The sequence below is a fragment of the Bison bison genome, unplaced genomic scaffold, assembly GCF_000754665.1.
Source record: "Bison bison bison isolate TAMUID 2011002044 unplaced genomic scaffold, Bison_UMD1.0 scf7180017864308, whole genome shotgun sequence".
In the NCBI taxonomy this organism is placed as follows: domain Eukaryota; kingdom Metazoa; phylum Chordata; class Mammalia; order Artiodactyla; family Bovidae; genus Bison; species Bison bison.
Window position 1 is genome coordinate 790,077 of NW_011494880.1, and position 17,705 is coordinate 807,781.

The following is a 17,705-nucleotide window of genomic DNA, read 5'->3' on the forward strand; positions in this document are numbered from 1 at the left end:
ACTACTGTAAACAGGTATTTGAAAGGTGGTGGTGAGTTGGGGAGAGAAGCATTCTATGGTCCAAAGATTAGTCTCAGTATTTTATTGACTCTAAGCCTCTGTATTCTTCAAAACTATCTCTGTTTTTTCCCCCACTTTATATGGGGCAGGACGGTCTGAAGTTGGGTATATCCTTTTTCCATCCAGTAGTCTAGAGGGGCTTGGAGTCAGGTATTCTTGCCTCAGGTCAGTTAGGCTCTGATAATCCCTAGCACATTGTGCACCAGTTAACTAGTTTACCCTGAGGACAGCCTTGTTAGGATGAACAGAGGGCTCTGATTTCTTTCCAAATGATTCTTTTCCTCTTCCCCTAACTGGAAACAAGGGCTATTTCTTTGATTTTTATTATGAAAAATTGGTTGAGCTCCTGGAAAGAAATCTCACAATATTGTGGGGACTCCCCTATGATCAGGTCATTAAGATCTTTTTTTGTATAGTTCTTCTGTGATCCAGATAACCATGATGGTCACTCACCTATAGCCAAACATCCTGGAGTGCGAAGACAAGTGGGCCTTAGGAAGCATCACTAAGAACAGAGCTAGTAGAGGTGATGGAATTTCAGTGAGCTATTTCAAATCCTAAAAGATGATACTGTGAAAGTGCTGCACTCAATAGGCCAGCAAATATGGAAACTCAGCAGTGGCCACAGGAACAGAGCTAGTAGAGATGATGGAATTTCAGTGAGCTATTTCAAATCCTAAAAGATGATACTGTGAAAGTGCTGCACTCAGTAGGCCAGCAAATATGGAAAACTCAGCAGTGGCCACAGGACTGGAAAAGGTCAGTTTTCATTCCAATCCCAAAGAAAGGCAATGCCAGGAATGTTCAAACTACTGCACAATTGCACTCATCTCACACACTAGCAAATTCTCCAACTTAGGCTTCAATAGCATATGAACCTAGAACTTCCAGATGTTCAAGCTGGATTTAGAAGAGTCAGAAGAACCAGAGATAAAATTACCAGCATCTGTTGGATCATTGAAAAAGCAAGAAAATTCAAAACAAAGTCTACTTCTGCTTTATTGACTATGCTAAAGTCTTTGACTGTGTGGACTACAACAAAGTAGAAAATTCTTTAAGAGATGGGAATACCTGACCACCACCTCCTGAGAAATCTGAATGCAGGTCAAGAAGCAACAGTTAGAACTGGACATGGAACAACAGACTGGTTCCACATCGGGAAAGGAGTACATCAAGGCTGTATATCATCACCCTGCTTATTTAACTTCTATACAGATTATATCATGCTAGATGCAGGGCTGGATGAAGCACAAGCTGGAATCAAGATTGCCATGAGAAATATCAATAACCTCAGATACGCAGATTGCACTACCCATATGGCAGAAAGTGAAGAGGAACTATAGAGCCTCTTGATGAAAGTGAAAGAGGAGAATGAAAAAGCTGGTTTAAAACTCAACATTCAAGAAACAAAGATCATGGCATCTGGTCCCATCACTATTTTTCCAGCAAATAGTTGGGGAAACAATGGAAACAGTGACAGAGTTTATTTTCCTGGGTTCCAAAATCACTGCAGACGGTGACTCCAGCCATGAAATTAAAAGATGCTTGCTCCTTGGAAGAAAAGCTATGACCAACCTAGACAGCATATTAAAAAGCAGAGACATTACTTTGACAACAAAGGTCCATCTAGTCAAAGCTATGGCTTTTCCAGTAGTCATGTAAGGATGTGAGAGCTGGACCATAAAGAAAGCTCAGTGCCAAAGAATTGATGCTTTTGAACTGAGGTTTGGAGAAGATTCTTGAGAGTCCCTTGGACAGCAAGGTCATCAAGCCAGTCAATCCTAGAGAAAATCAGTCCTTTATATTCATATGGAAGGACTGATGCTGAAGCTGAAGCTCCAATACTTTGGCCACCTGATGCGAAGAACTGATTCATTTGAAAAGACCCTGATGCTGTGAAAGATTAAAGGCAGGAGGAGAAGGGAATGACAGAGGATGAGATGGTTGGATGGCCTCACCGACTCAATGAACATGAGTTTGAGTAAACTCTGGGAGTTTGTGATAGGTAAGCCTGGCATGCTGCAATCCATAGGGTCACAAAGAGCTGGACATGACTGAGTGACTGAACTGAACTGAACCTGAAGATGGGGACCCACTGGATTTTTAAGCTCTCAAGTTTGTCCACAATAAATTTCCAGCAACTCATTAATTACAGTTCAGATGTTCCTACCCTGGGTCTAATTCCTGTGGTGATTTCCAATTCTGAGTCTCTGCTCTTGAATGTCTCTTTAGATAACCTGAAACTCTGTTTATTCCAAGAGAATATACAGTTTTGTTATTAGAATGAATGTGAGAGTTTGATTATTTCAATAATATAAAAAAGATGAAATGGCAACTACAATTTCTGTGTATGAATTAAGTTTAACTAAATTGTATATTTCAACTTATAATTTTTGAATAATTTTCAAAGAAATTCATAAAATATGCAGATCAGAATTATAAAGTCTTGCTGAAACCCTTTATAGAAAATAAATAGAGGTCTCATGTTCATTGATAGGAAAATCAAAATTCATAAAGTTGTTCATTCTCTCCAATTTATCTACAGATTCCTTGTGCATGCTTGTATGCTCAGTCGCTTCAGTTATGAAGTGAATCTATGGACTGTAGCCAGCCAGGCCCTTTTGTCCATGGGATTCTCCAGGCAAGAATACTGGAGTGAAATACTGGAGTGAGTTGTCATGCCCTCCTCCAGGGGATCTTCCCAACTCAGAGATAGAACCCCTGTCTCCTGCATCTCCTGCATTTCAGAAGGATTCTTTACCCACTGACTCACTGTAATTCCTTGTATTTCTCACTAAATCTCAAAATCCCAATATTCATGAAACTTTACAATTTTTTTAGAATTTCACATTTAATTTTAGAAATCTATTTAGAACAGCAAAGGGCTAAGAATTATCAAGATTTTCCAGAAGAGATACTAGGAGAGAGGGTGTTATCCTTCCAGATATTTTGAATGGGATGACCAAATAAGATATCCATCATGTACCCCCACCTGCCCCCCACAGCAATGATTTGGCATTTATTCACAGACATATGTGTCTTGTGGGAGCCCTGAGATTAAGACAGGAGATTGTGAAATCTGGGTACAGTCCAAGACAGACAATGACTTTTGAGAGGGGAGGCTTGCAACCAGATGACTAACCCAGAGAGTGGGTTCCAGGCTGCAGACATGGCAAAAAGTTCTGTACCCCTGAGAACTCAGCTACAGTATGTTTCTCTTTGGCTCTGTTACTAGCATCATATGCCAAGGAAATCAAGAGGAGCCATGCTCACCCCACATTGAGTAATAAACATCCAGACCTCTGTCCCAGCTGTAGACCTTGAAGTGGCCCACAACTGGCTCAAACCCTGTGGGATCCCCAGAGGCAAGTTGGACAAACTTGGTCTGACTGTGGATTCTGATAAGGCCCTGTAACTGAGCTGTTCCTGTCCTAGCCACAGTCCTCAAGTAGCCCAGCTGGCAGAGCAACCAGGCAGGAAGCACTCTTGTCTGCACCTCAGGGTCCTGAAAGGTTCCTGTACTGAATTCCAGTCTCCTCACAACCAGTCTACCAGCAGTCCCGAGGGTTCAGGGTCACAGAGGGAGTCACTCTAATCTGCAACCTAGAGATTCTATAAAGATTCCAGACTTGGTTTCAGCCCCTTCTAGCCACCATCTGACAGCAGTCACAGTAACATGCAGACTAAGCAATAGACACGCAAAGCTGTGTCCCCAGAGATGCTGAAGGGTTCCCTACTTAGCTGCAACCCCATCACAGCTACAGTCCATTTGCAGACCTGCTGCTCAGGGATCCAGTAGGAGACACTTCTGTCTGTGCTCTCAGAGATCCTGAAAGTGCCCCACACTCAGTTCCAGCCCCTTCTAGCTACAGTTCATAAGTCTACTTTTGGATAGGTAGATACAGAGAATGTGGTATGTACATACAATGGAATATTATTCAGCAATGAAAAAGAGTGAAATGTTGCCATTTGTGGCAAAATGAATGAAACTTATGCTAAGTGAAATATGTCAGACAGAGAAAAACAAATAATGTATGATTTCATTGAAATGTGAAGTCTTAAAAAAAAAAGGCACCTCCTTAAAGAGGAGAGGACATTGGTGGTTGTCAGGGACAGTTAGGGATGGGGGAATTTAGGGAGATGTTGATCAAAGGGTACAAACTTTCAGTTATGAGGTGAATAAGTTCTGGGGATCTAATATTCAGCATGGTGACTAACAGTATGGTTAACAATACAATATCATATACTCAAAACTTCCTAAGAGAGTAGATATTAAATGTTCTTACCACAAAAATAAGTAAATATGTGAGGTTATTATTATGGTGAAAATTTTTCTACACTTCTCTGTATAGCAAGTTATTATGCTGTGCACTTTAAACTTTCACAATGTTATATGTCAATTACCTCTCTCTCTCTTTTTTTTTTTGGGGGGGGTGGGGGCATGCCATATATCAGGTGGGAACTGAATTCATCAACCAGAGAAGGAACCCATACCCCTGCAGTGGAAGCATAGAGTTTAATCACAGGACCCCCAGAAAAGTCCAGTTATGTCTTAATAAAGCTAGAAACAAGAACAAATATAGAAAAAAGCAAATATAATAATGAATCAAAGAAAAACCACTTAAGTAGTGAAAATGCTTAATGATAAAGGAAGCATTGCAGATAAGTAGGAAAAAGAAAAAGCTTTAAATAAATTATAATGGTACAACTCTGTATCCCTGGGCAATAGTAGGAAGAAAAAAGAGAGAAGAGGGGTAGAGAAGGAAGGAGACAGGGGAGAATGAGGAAGAAGGAAGAGCAAAGGAAGAAAGGTATAAAGAAGAGAAATTGAGCCCAACATACAAAATACAGAAAAATAAATTACTAAGTAGATTAAAATCTTCAAAAGCAAAATCATGATTTCTTTGAGGACAATATAAAAGGAAATCTTTATGCTTTTAGAGTAAGAAAGGATTTCCTCAAGTGTTTAAAAAAGGAAATGGCTAATTATTTTACTTCATTAGGTTTAAAACCCAAAGTTCTTCATGCGATATTTAAGAGAATGAGAAGCACATGATAAACTACCAAAGTCTCTACAGTACATGAAACTAACAAAGGCTTACCTAGAATATAAAAAGAATTTATTGAAACAATAATGAAGACACAAGAAACCCTTTAGAAAAAAAATGGACGAACAACAGGAGAAGGATATTCATGGGACAGAAATGAAAATAGCCCATAAAGTATTAAAAGTTACTCAAGCCAGTAATAATGAAGGAAATCTAAATGAAACCTAAGATAGTATTTCAGATCTATCACTTTGACAAAGCTCAGAAAAATCATTTCTTTGGGGGAATTATAAAATTACAACATGGTGACAGTTGCTGGACTTTGTAAACATAATCAATATCGTTGCACATGTGTGAATTTTATGGTATGTCATTTATTCCTCGTTGATTAATAAAACTCATTCGATAATATGCTGCCTAAAGATGTGGTATAATGAGGAATAAAACAATGTGTTGGTTAAGGTAAAAATTTATATAGCCTTGGTTAAAGTATAATTTTTTGACAAAAGTCTGAAATTAACCAGTAGAGGAAAATATAGATAAAGATTTAAACGTAGATATATGGTTTATATCCTGTTGGCATGTTTGCTCTTCTACAACAGAGGGCATACACAAGAATGTTCATAGTAGCAGTATTATATAATAAAATATAAATAGTTAGTTGTGTGCCTGCTAAGTGTCTTCAGTTATGTCTAACTCTGCAAACCTATGGACTATAGCCACCAGGCTCCTCTGTCCATGGGATCCTCCAGGCAAGAAAACTGGAGTCAGTTGCTGATCTCTCCAACCCAAGGATCAAAAGTCTCCTATGTCTCCTGCTTGGCAGACAGGTTCTTTACCACCAGCGCCACCGGGAAGCCCAAGTAGCTAGTTGTCAATACACAAAACATCAGGTATACAACAGAATACAGAACTTAAACAAAAGAAAACACATGATTTTATCGTTAAAACTATTCTGCATAAACAACACTTCTTTGCTTGTATGTATAATATTAAAAAATTAAATTGCAGAGTGTTAAAGAAATCATATATAATGATAGATGTGAAATTTCCAAGAAAATGTTCACCAAAGTCAGGCTTGTGGTTTCTAATGACAGAAGAGCATTTCTAAGAACTGTAACGATGAGACAGTCAGTTCCTAGGCAGGTTGATAAGGAGTCTAGGGGTCCCCAAGGAGAGAGGGGTCTGGAATTCTCAAGGAGGAAGAAAGGACAAACTTTTATTCTTTCTCCACATTCCTTAGGATTATATAACAATAATATATCTTGCCTAAGGACAGTCTCTGGATTAAACCTTCTGTTATCTTAAAATGTAAATTATGGGAGTAGGTCTGGTGAGGTCTTTACAACCTCCAGACATTCTTTGGATTCATTGGAGAGTATATAACTTCATTGTTAACACTAGCAAGAGGGTACTCTCTCTGCTCCCTTCTGATGCCTATGTCAGAAGCTTCCTCTATCTCCTTTATACTTTAATAAAACTTTATTACCCAAAAGCTCTGAGCGATCAAGCCTCGTCTCTGGCCCCGGATTGAATTCTTCTCCTCCGCGGGCCAAGAATCCCAGTGTATTCGTGTGATTCAACAACAACCTTTCAACGATCTATTTCTTAACTTACTTTATAAGGCATACAGAAGTTTATTTTATTATTTCTATCAACTGTATACTTACATCTCTTCACTTTTTATTGGTATATTTCTAAAATATGAAATTACATGTATAATATTTTAAAATATATAAAATTTTTATATCAATTGATCTATATTGATAAATTTCTAAGTCAACTGAGAGATTTGAAAAGATGTTTGTAATGCACATCACAGAAAGTTAAGGATTTAGATTTCCTAAAGTGCCAGACCAGTTAGAGATCAATAGGATAAAGAGTCCAAAGAAAATGGAATAATTGCTGGCTACCTAAGAAAAGATCTGAGGATAAGAGCTAAATCATTCAAAAATTTTAGAGGTCATTGTAGCAGAGATGTAGGTACAAACTATAAGGAAATACTTTTTTTTTTTTTTTTGGTAACAACAGAGCTGGAACAATCTAAGCATAGCTTTCACACTAGACAAATTAAATGATTTGTTACATACATTTGTATGAATAAAATAATGTAGGTTTTAATATGTTGTGAGGAAAGATGTCAAATCTATACTAAGTGAAAATAGGTAAAGATGAATATCACTGTTCCGACTGATAAAAAAAAATATATATATATATATATATAGCGTGCTGCGATTCATGGGGTTGCAAAGAGTCGGACATGACTGAGCGACTGATCTGATCTGATCTGATCTGATATATACGCAAGGCAAGTGTTAGTCGCTCAGTTGTATCCGACTCTTTGCGACCCCATGGACTGTAGCTCTCCAGGCTCCTCTGTCGATGGAATTCTCTGGACGAGAATACTGAAGTGGGTAGCCATTTCCTTCTGCAAGGGATCTTCCCAAACAAGGGATCAAACCCAGGTCTCCTGCATTGCAGGCAGATTCTTGACCATCTGAGCCACCAAGGAAGCTGGTGGTATATATATATACACTTTTATATAGCTGGTATATATATTTATATATATATAAATATAAATATATATATATATACACACACACACACATACATACATACACACACAGACACACCCACACACATAAATTTATGTTTAATACTTAGACAATATCTTAATGTAAAGACAAAAGACAAGAGTGCTTATGTAGGAAAAACATAAAGCCAAATATCATTCATTATGTATATACTTTTGTTCCATTCAAATTTTTAGCAATTTGTACTAGCTATTTTTTTCACTACATCAAGAATGAAATTATACTCATAATGTCTTCAGAATCGCTCAATAAAGAAGATGAAAGAGTACAGCAATGAAAATCAATGACAGTACTTACAGTAAACGAGAAACCTGTTAGGTGGTAAAGTTAAAAATTGGCCACTGATCCTAAGGACTACATATTTTGTATAACATGTATCCATTCAGAATCCTTTACCTTTCCTATATTTATGCATAATACAACAAATTTCTCATAAAGTTATCAGTTGGAACTAGGACAGCATCTCTAGTTATCAGAATATATTTCTAGTTCTGTGTTTTGCATTTGTTTCTGAGAGAAGAATTGAGGCCAAGGCACAGGTCTTATTTATCTCAAATCCATAGAGCCTAACACTTTGCCTACACCAAGAAAGCACTTGTGTGTGCCTGCTCAATCACTTCAGTCCTATCCAACTCTGTAATTCTATGGACTGCAGCCCACCAGGGTCCTCTGTCCTTGGGATTTCCCAGGTAAGAACACTGGAGCGGGTTGCCATGCCCTCCTCCAGGAGATCTTCCTGACCCAGGGATCAAACCCAAGTCTCTCGTGTCTCCTGCATTGCTGGTGGATTCTTTACTACTGAGCAACCAGGGAAGCACCCAGGAATGTTTATTGGTTGCTATGTTATTTATTGTTAAATCAACACAGTGTAAATTCAGTCATGTGTAAAGCTAAGGATTTTTAAAGTGTTTTTTTTTTTTTTTTTTAATCTTAGTTCCGTGAAACAATGTGTCTATAAAAATCAGTGTTATGGACTGAACTGTGTTCCTCTTTTATTAAAACACTGAAGTCTAACAGTATTTGAAGGTAGATCTTTTAAAGGTAATTAATATAAATGACATCATAAAAGTGGGTCTTAATCCAATATGACAGATGACCTTATAAGAAGAACAAGAGACACTAGGATATACATATGGGTTTCTCAAATGGCACTAGCGGAAAAGAACCTGCCTGCCAGTGCAGGAGACATGAGACGCAAGTTCAATCTGATCAGAAAGGTCCCCTGGAGGAGGACATGGCAACCCACTTCAGTATTCTTGCCTGGAGAATCTCATGGGCAAAGGAGCCTGACGAGCTACAGTCCATAAGGTTGCAAAAAGTAGGACACGACTGAAGAGACTTAGCACGCACGCAGGATGTGCATATATAGAGGAAAACCATGAGAGGACAAAGCAAGACAGTGGGCATCCACAAGCCGTTCAGACAGGCCTTAAGGAAAACCAGCCCTGACAAAGCTTTGGTCTTGGACTTCCAGCTTGCCAAACTGAGAGACAATAAATTTATGTTTTTAATGTCACCCAATCTTTTAAATTTAGTTATAACAACCCTAGCAAACTACTGCATTAAGGAAGTTAAATTAGTTAATATTTCTAATACCCAATATGATCTTTGTTAGTTCATGTTTCTTCATGACTCTCAAATTGTATTTGGAGTTATAATAAATGCTGGGGAGAGTGTGGGGAAATGAGTACACTCCTACCCTGTTGGTGGGAATGTAAGTTGATACAGTCACTATGAAAAACAGTAGGAAATTTCCTCTAAAATGTAAAATTAAAATTACCATAGGATTCAACAATCCTATCCATGGACATATGGAAAAAAACTATAATTCAAAAAGATACATGCACCCCTATGTTCTCAGCAGCAATATTCACATTGGTCAAAACATGGAAACAGCCTAAATGCCCATCAACAGATGAATAGATCAAGAAGATATAACACATATATACAACAGAATGCTACTCAGTCATAGAAGAAGTAATTTCATTTGCAGCAACATGGAAGCAACTAGAGATTATCACTGTCAAGAAGCAACAGTTAGAACCGGACATGGAACAATGGACTGGATCCAAATTGGGAAAGGAGTACGTCAGTCTGTATATTGTCACCCTGTTTATTTAATTTCTATGCAGAGTACATCATGTGAAATGCCTGGCTGGATGAAGCACAAGCTGGAATCAAGACTGCCAGGATAAATATCAATAACCTCAGATATGCAGATGATACCACCCTTATGGCAGAAAGTGAAGAGGAATTATAGAGCCTCTTGATGAAAGTGAAAGAGGATAGTGAAAAACATTCAAAAAACGAAAATCATGACATCTGGTTCCATCACTTCATGGCAAATAGATGGGGAAACCATGGACACAGTGACAGACTTTATTTTCTTGGGTTCGAAAGTCACTGCAGATGGTGACTGAAGCCTTGAAATTTGGAGAAATTTGGTGTTGGAGAGGACTCTTGAGAGTCTCATGAACAGCAAGGAAATCAAACCAGGACTGATGCTGAGGCTGAAGCTTCAATACTTTGGCCACCTGATGTGAAGAACTGACCTATTGGAAAAGACCCTGAATATGGGAAAGATTGAAAGTAGGAGGAGAAGGGGACGACAGAAAATGAGATGCTGGGATGCCATTGCCAGCTAGATAGACATAGGTTTGAGCAGGCTCTGGGAGTTGGTTATGGACAGGGAAACCTGGCGTACTGCAGTCCATGGGGTCACAGAGTCAGACACAACTGAGCAACTGAACTGAACTGTATATGTATATGTATAACTCAATCACTATGTTATACAGCAGAAATTATTGCATTTAAAATCAACTATACTTCAATTAAAAACAAAACAAAACAGTATTTGGAGTGAAAGCCAGCTTCAGTGATGCAATCAGATAAGAGCTAGACATTTGAAAATTGCAAAGCAAAACCATTTTTTATTAGAAAAGGCAGGTGATTAAAAATAGAATGTACATAACCAGTAAAGTGAAAAATATACTGTTCTTAACATCTTGAGTTATAAACTCTTTCAAGTCTCTGCTTAATTTTTCAGTTTTATATATTATACTCCCCCAAAAGTACAAAGCATACTAGGAAACGTCTCAGTATGACCCATTATGATGAAGCAGTTCTCATAGGACTTTTTGGAGTTTCATCCCAAATTTATGAGAGATAGGAATACATGGTACTCTGGTCCAAAAGGAGGATGGTTTAAATTTTAAATCTAATATTCCATGATTTTCAAAATTTGTAGAGCAAAATTCAGACAAAATACGTTATATACCAAATTTAATACCACCATTAATATGGCTCAGGTTCCAGACTATTACTAAAATCAGGCAAGAAGACTATCTTCCTCTTTTAACAAACATTACACTCACTTAACCAGTAAGAAATCAAACATCTTCTCTATGAAAACTCAGTGTATTAGACTTATTTGTGATATCCTGCATCTGACAAAAATACACATTCCATTGGATTGACATATATTAGCATGTTTTATATTTCATTTTGTTTTGGTAACAATCTTTTAAGTATTGAAGTATCCTAATAAATAGAGGACTGTAAAGAAAGAGGAACCATGGCAAGAAATTTCTTGCCTCCCTTCCCCAATTAGTTATTAAACCACAGTTCTTTGATATCAATTGTGGAGTTTTTGTGAAAGTGTAAGTTTTAAAAATATATTCCTTACCTCTTTCTAGACTTTTCTGAAACCTCCTCAGCATCTTCTGATAATTACTTTAGAATGAAAAGCAGAGTCTCTTACCTAATACTTCACTGTAAAACTGGTCCCAAAGCTGAGAGTCATATTGTTGGAGCCAGAAGTCAAAGAAAATGGTAAACATTAAATTTTTTACCCTTTGCAGAAAGGTCATTTTGTCTGGTAATGCTGCCATGACAACAGGCACGTAGGAAGGTGGAGATGGAATTTGCCCACAGTATCTCTCCATTGTGCTACCCAAGGAGAGTCTTAGTGTGTACACAAAAGGGATTCCCAGAGTCTCGGCAATCAGCTCACCACAGGGCATCACAGGGTCTATAACCATAACATTATAGTTGGTGTCCTGGAGTTTCTTCATGATTGTCTGGTTGTAGACAACACTCTCACAGACAAGCTTTAAATCTGCGCTTATTTGAAGGAAAAAATCTTGAAGTTTCTTTGCTGATTGCCAGGGTGACAATGTTGGCATGACGTTAACAGATAGATTCAAAAATTCGTTTAGATTATCTTCAGCAGTCTCTTTGTCCTGTGGCACTGAGAACATCTCGAAGTTCAGTGTGGAAGGCTTGTTGTTCTCAATGAGAAAATTTTGTGAAGACACCAACACAGTCACTTCATGGCCTCTTTCCATGAGTTTCTCCAGAATAACCTTTAGATTGAGCCAGTGGCTCATGTCACAGGGCCACACCAGGACCTTCTCACAGAATCCACAGCCAGTATAGCAGAGCTGCAGCAATAGAATTGCTGAAACCCATTTCTTGGACATCATGATAGCAGCTCCCTCACACACTGCTCTGCAAATGCTGAATGCTTGTTGGGCACAAAATTGAAGTGGCAATTTAGACATCAGTCAAGTTAAAAATTAATTTCTGGAGTTAGGTAACTTACATGCAGAGAACTTTGCCAGTTGTTAACTGGGCATGATATTTGTTCAGGAGAAGACAGGAAATATTTATATATTTTTGAGGAAATGATTGCAACCTTCTAGGAGTTTTAAAAATAGATTAAAATAGAAAAAAAATAATGTTTTATTGACATTTTTAAAATATGATAGAACCCATTAAATATATCTAGCAAATAATATAGTGCATCTCATGGAACATGATGATTAATAATTTGGGGAAACACGAAAATGTATGTCTTGTCATAATGTTGGTCACATGCTAGCATGTAGATAAAACACACACATTGCCTAATATAGGAGGAATATGAATACACTAATGTTGTACAAAGATACAGCATTTCAGGCTCTCAGAATATGCTGTCACTCTAATGTGAAGAAAATCAGACAAAGCTTCAACACAGAGGATACATTTCAGCTGAACTCAGAAGCAAAGAATACAGGAGAAGGGTTTTAAAGTTGAATAGAAGAAAAGGATAAAAAGATGAATGATATGTAAGTCATGGTCATTTAAGTATACAGTTGTTAGTTCAGTATATATGGAGCAGAGGCTAACACAAAACTGCAGAAAAGGGAAATATTAGTTAAAGTAGGACACTTTGGAGAGCCTTAAATGCTATACACTGGGTTCAGTTTTAATCTTCATAAAAAGATGTGTACTCAAATTTTCAGATCAGGTACAGAAAATGATCATATATGTCCTTTAATAAACCTAAACTGGCATCTGAATATTATTTGAGTTGCAAAGAAAAAAAGCATATGTAAGTAGTTAAAATTAAATTTTAAGACAGCAGGATTTGATCAGACTTATCAGGGAGAATATAATATTGGTTTGTGAATAGAGGGTCTAGAAGGAGAGTCATGACTGATGAGAAGTGAGAGGTGCTCAGTCATTAATAAGGAAGTGCTTGGTTTATACTCTGAGCAATCAGAGTGATAAGAACTCTAGTAAAATCACAAAACACTAAAGGAGTAGTAGTTACAGAAAAATTTTTTGACTTGCCATGTGTCATTAACGACTGAACATGTATGTGAATCTCAAGGGAGGGGAAATATTTAGGAGCACAGATTTTGTGTCCCATCATCGATCTGTATTTCAGTCCAATTCCAATTTCTCTTCAAAATGTTTGATATTTCATGCCTTCAACAAGCAACTTTTAGCACTTATTTTATACTGGATTCTATACCATGCACAGGGTATAAAGAAACAAGTAAGATACATTTCTAATTCAAAATGATCCCATAGATTATTGCAGAAAATAAATTAGCCCGATAATACGTCTCCATTATACTTCTACAAATATAAGGGAGATGGATCATAGAAGGTATAGATGAAATGAGGAAGGGTAAAGCTCGTGAAGGAGGTTGCTTGGTGGAGGAAGATAATGATGAAATTATAAGTTAGTTAAGTCTTTAAGAGTCTACTTAGTAGGTTGAAAAGTATTTCTTATAAGTGAAAGAGAATGTTAATGTATCTGTATTCTAATAATTGTGACATAGTTATACCAAATGTTCAGTTACAAAATAATATTCAATAATTTGAAAGAGACATTGAAGTTTCAAGTCCCTTGAGAGCTTTTATGTTTGGAAAAAAAATAAAACAACCGAGTAGGTTTGCTTAAAGATGCAAAGAATAATCTAGGATCAAGGATTGAGAGTTGTGTTGTGTTGCATAATTAGGCTTTGCATAAACTCTGCTGCTGCCACTGCTGCTGCTAAGTCGCTTCAGTCGTGTCCGACTCTGTGCGACCCCAGAGACAGCAGCCCACCAGGTCCTGCCATCCCTGGGATTCTCCAGGCAAGAACACCGGAGTGGGTTGCCATTTCCGTCTCCAATGCATGAAAGTGAAAAGTGAAAGTGAAGTCGCTCAGTCATGTTTGACTCTTAGCGATCCCATGGACTGCAGCCTACCAGGCTCCTCCATCCATGGGATTTTCCAGGCAAGAGTACTGAAGTTGGGTGCCATTGCCTTCTCCAATAAACTCTGCTAATGACTGGTGAAAAGCATAATCCAAAAGAGAATCAGAAAATAGAAAGCTATGACAGAAGCATAAATTCACTAAGAGAAAACAAATAATGTTATAATCTTAGAGGATAAAAGTCATTTTATACAGGATAAATAACCCCTAAGTGATTAAACAAAGATTGATAAATGTATCTAATCACTGTGATGAAGTTCATATGTTGTAAAAAAGTTTAAATGAAGTCAAAGAGAGAGCAGAGATATATAGTACAGGTTAGAAATTGACCTCAATATACATGTTATTGGGCTTCCCTGGTAGCTCAGCTGGTAAAAAATCTGCATGCAACCCAGGAGACCTGGACTCGATCCCTGGGTTTGATCCCTGGGATGGGAAGATCCCCTGGAGGAAGGCATGGCAACCCACTCCAGTATTCTTGCCTGAATAGAGAAATATCTCTAAGTTATTTTATTATATGAAAAAACTAAGATAGAGCTCAGATTTTGAAGAATGATTCATTTTCATAAATTTAAAAGTATAGGCATATATTCACTTATATCCAACTGAAACATTTACAATTCTGGATAAAATATAAAATTTCCCCATTAAAATTCATTTCTGATTTTCAAGAAAGTAAAAAGTCAGCAGACAGAATCCCTAAACAAAGTCAAGGTAGGAATTCTGATGTTCAGTCTTGTTTCTTTGTAGAACATACCATAGGTGCCAAGAGTGGAGAGAAGGAAAGTCTGAAGCCTTGCCAAGATCCTACACCCTGCGTATGTTCATGCAATGCTAGATTCTCGAGATATGGCCTCCCTTTTACAAACAAATTCACTTACACAGAAGTTTACAGCAATGATAATTGCTAGTTTTGACTTGGTGGTGTGTAGATGAAAAAGATCTCTTAGAATTCTTAACAGTCAATCTTCATATGGATTTCCAGTTCAAACTAGAAAAGCCTCTTTGAAGAAACTTTGAACCTAACTGCAAACACTCCCACTGATAAAATTTGAAGGTAAATAAGCACCTCCCTGTTAAAACAAGGCTTCAGGACTGAGAACCAGCAAAAGCAGCAGAAGCCAGAAATATGAATTCGGCGATTTAAAATATTATTGTATGAAATGAAAAATAAAATTATTTTTTACAATAAAATTAAGGGTATGAAAGTGAAGTCTGAAAATATTGGTAAGAAACAAGAGACTAAAAAGAATAATTGTGAAAATTTGCAAAAGAAACAAAGTGAATTTCTGGAATTGGATGGTACGGGGAGGGAGGAGGGAAGAGGGTTCAGGATGGGGAACACGTGTATACCTGTGGCGGATTCATGCTGATATATGGCAAAACCAATACAATATTGTAAAGTTAAAAATAAAATAAAATATATATATATATAAAAGAATTCAATAAATCAGATTTAACTTAATGAATAGATTGAAGGGTAGATTAAGCACAGCTGTACAAATAAACAGTGACCCAAAAAAGAAATCAAAAGATGTTATGTAGAATTAAGTTTTGAATAAAAAATGGAAACAATGATAGAGTGTTAAAGATGCATGAAGAATACACTAAGGCCTTTGAATCTAGTTATTGGTTTTGTCTACTTAGGACTTCCTCTTTCAAGTCTTTCTTTACTCTTTAGAGCTTGTGCGTTTTTCATGCAGCCAGACTGCACAACTAAGCCCTAAATGTCTGTTCTTTTATCCAAATCTTTCAACTACTTTAAATTTTCAGTCATTTTAAACATAAGCAATTATAAATTAAGTAGAGATTTCTGTATATCCTTCAGGATTATTACTATATTTTTCTAAGAGTGATTTTCTATTTCCATTACTCCTTCTGAATTATTCATTGGAATTTTATTGTAAAGGATTATAAAAATATGTGCCAACATATGATTAGTATGATTTGCAGTCTCACAGTATCTCCCTTCAAGATGCTTGTTAATCACAAAGGGGAAAATAGGGAGAATCCTGGCAGACGCACTCGGAACTAAGTGCTCAAAATATGGTCACTAGTAATAAACTGTCTATATGATGTACCTCTGATGCATCTCACTGTGAAGGACACACGGTTACTTCTATAGTATTCTTACCCCGAATACATTATCTCTCCCTAATCCCAAGAAAATACCAGGAAAAAGTTGAGGGGTATTCTAAAAATTAACTAGCCAATGCTCTTTAGAAAAACAAAGACAGCCTGTGGGAACTGTCACAAACTGAAGAGTAGGGAGACTGGACAAGTACATGCAAGGAGGAAACTTGGATTGTATACTGAAAAGAAAAAAGGATATCAGCAGGATAATTGATAATTTTTCATAAGAATTTCTAGTTTTGATAATTTTATCATGATTATATAAAATATTGATCTTAAAAACCCAGTCAATTAAAACATCAATGATTCCTTCTATATTTATTAATTAGAATTTAAATAATTTCCTACTATTCAATCACTTATTTATACTTATATTGCTATAACTCAAAAATGTATTTTTATACATTTAATTATAATCATTATTTATTTTATTGTTCAAATTGTCACAGATATTGGAAACTTTTTCTACATCCTTTTGATATGGCCCCATTATTTTCAATTACTTGTTACTTTTTGAAACCACAAAATGTTTCAGGATCATCTACTATTTTCACTGTCCCAACCTTAGAACTGACCATTTCTTCAAAGAATGCTGGTTCATTTTATTAGAGAATGGCACTTAAAAATCAAGATGAGTATAGGACTCTGTGGGAGAGGGTGAGGGTGGGATGATTTGGGAGAATGGCATTGAAACATGTATAATATCATATGTGAAATAAATCGCCAGTCCAGGTTTGATGCATGATACAGGATGCTCCAGGCTGGTGCACTGGGATGACCCAGGGGATGGTATGGGGAGGGAGGTGGGAGGGGGGTTCAGGATGGGGAACACGTGTACACCTGTGGTGGATTCATGTTGATGTATGGCAAAACCAATACAATATTGTAAAGTAATTAGCATCCAATTAAAATAAATAAATTTATATCAAAAAAAGATGAGTATATTAGACGTGTTTATTGTTACTTGTGTTTTAGCTGTATATAGATAGATATAGTTCAGGCTTTAAACAACAATATCAGCAACATCAATGTCAACTTAGAAACACACATATATATAATATTGACAATTTTAGAATTAGCAATAAGAAAAATGCTAAAACATTATGGATAATTCAATAAAACCTTGTAATTCATGATTGCAGTATAAATTTCTGTGTAAAATATTTTTCATTTTTTAATAAAATAAAATTCTAAATTATAAAATTTTTTGGTATCCATTTATTGAATAGAGTATCCTTTCTCCATTGTATGTTCCTGTTACTTTGTCATAAAATAATTCTCCACATATTTGTGGGTTTATTTCTGGCCTCTCAATTCTGTTTCATTGATTTATA

General features: G+C 36.7%; 1 protein-coding gene across 3 annotated transcripts in view; it reads right to left on the reverse strand.

Moving 5' to 3' along the window:
- LOC104997413 (UDP-glucuronosyltransferase 2A1) overlaps positions 1 to 17,705 on the reverse strand; it is a 40,213-nt gene that overhangs the window by 13,505 nt on the left and 9,003 nt on the right. Inside the window, exon 1 of one of the 3 annotated variants that reach the window (XM_010852135.1) lies at positions 11,388 to 11,468. The exons of 1 other annotated variant lie outside the window; for it this stretch is intronic. In XM_010852135.1, the coding sequence (XP_010850437.1) occupies positions 11,388 to 11,421 (34 nt within the window). In that variant the 5' untranslated portion in view covers positions 11,422 to 11,468. Of the gene's footprint in view, positions 1 to 11,387; positions 12,217 to 17,705 lie in introns of those variants that run through there. One more of the 3 variants, XM_010852133.1, reaches the window with a different exon arrangement.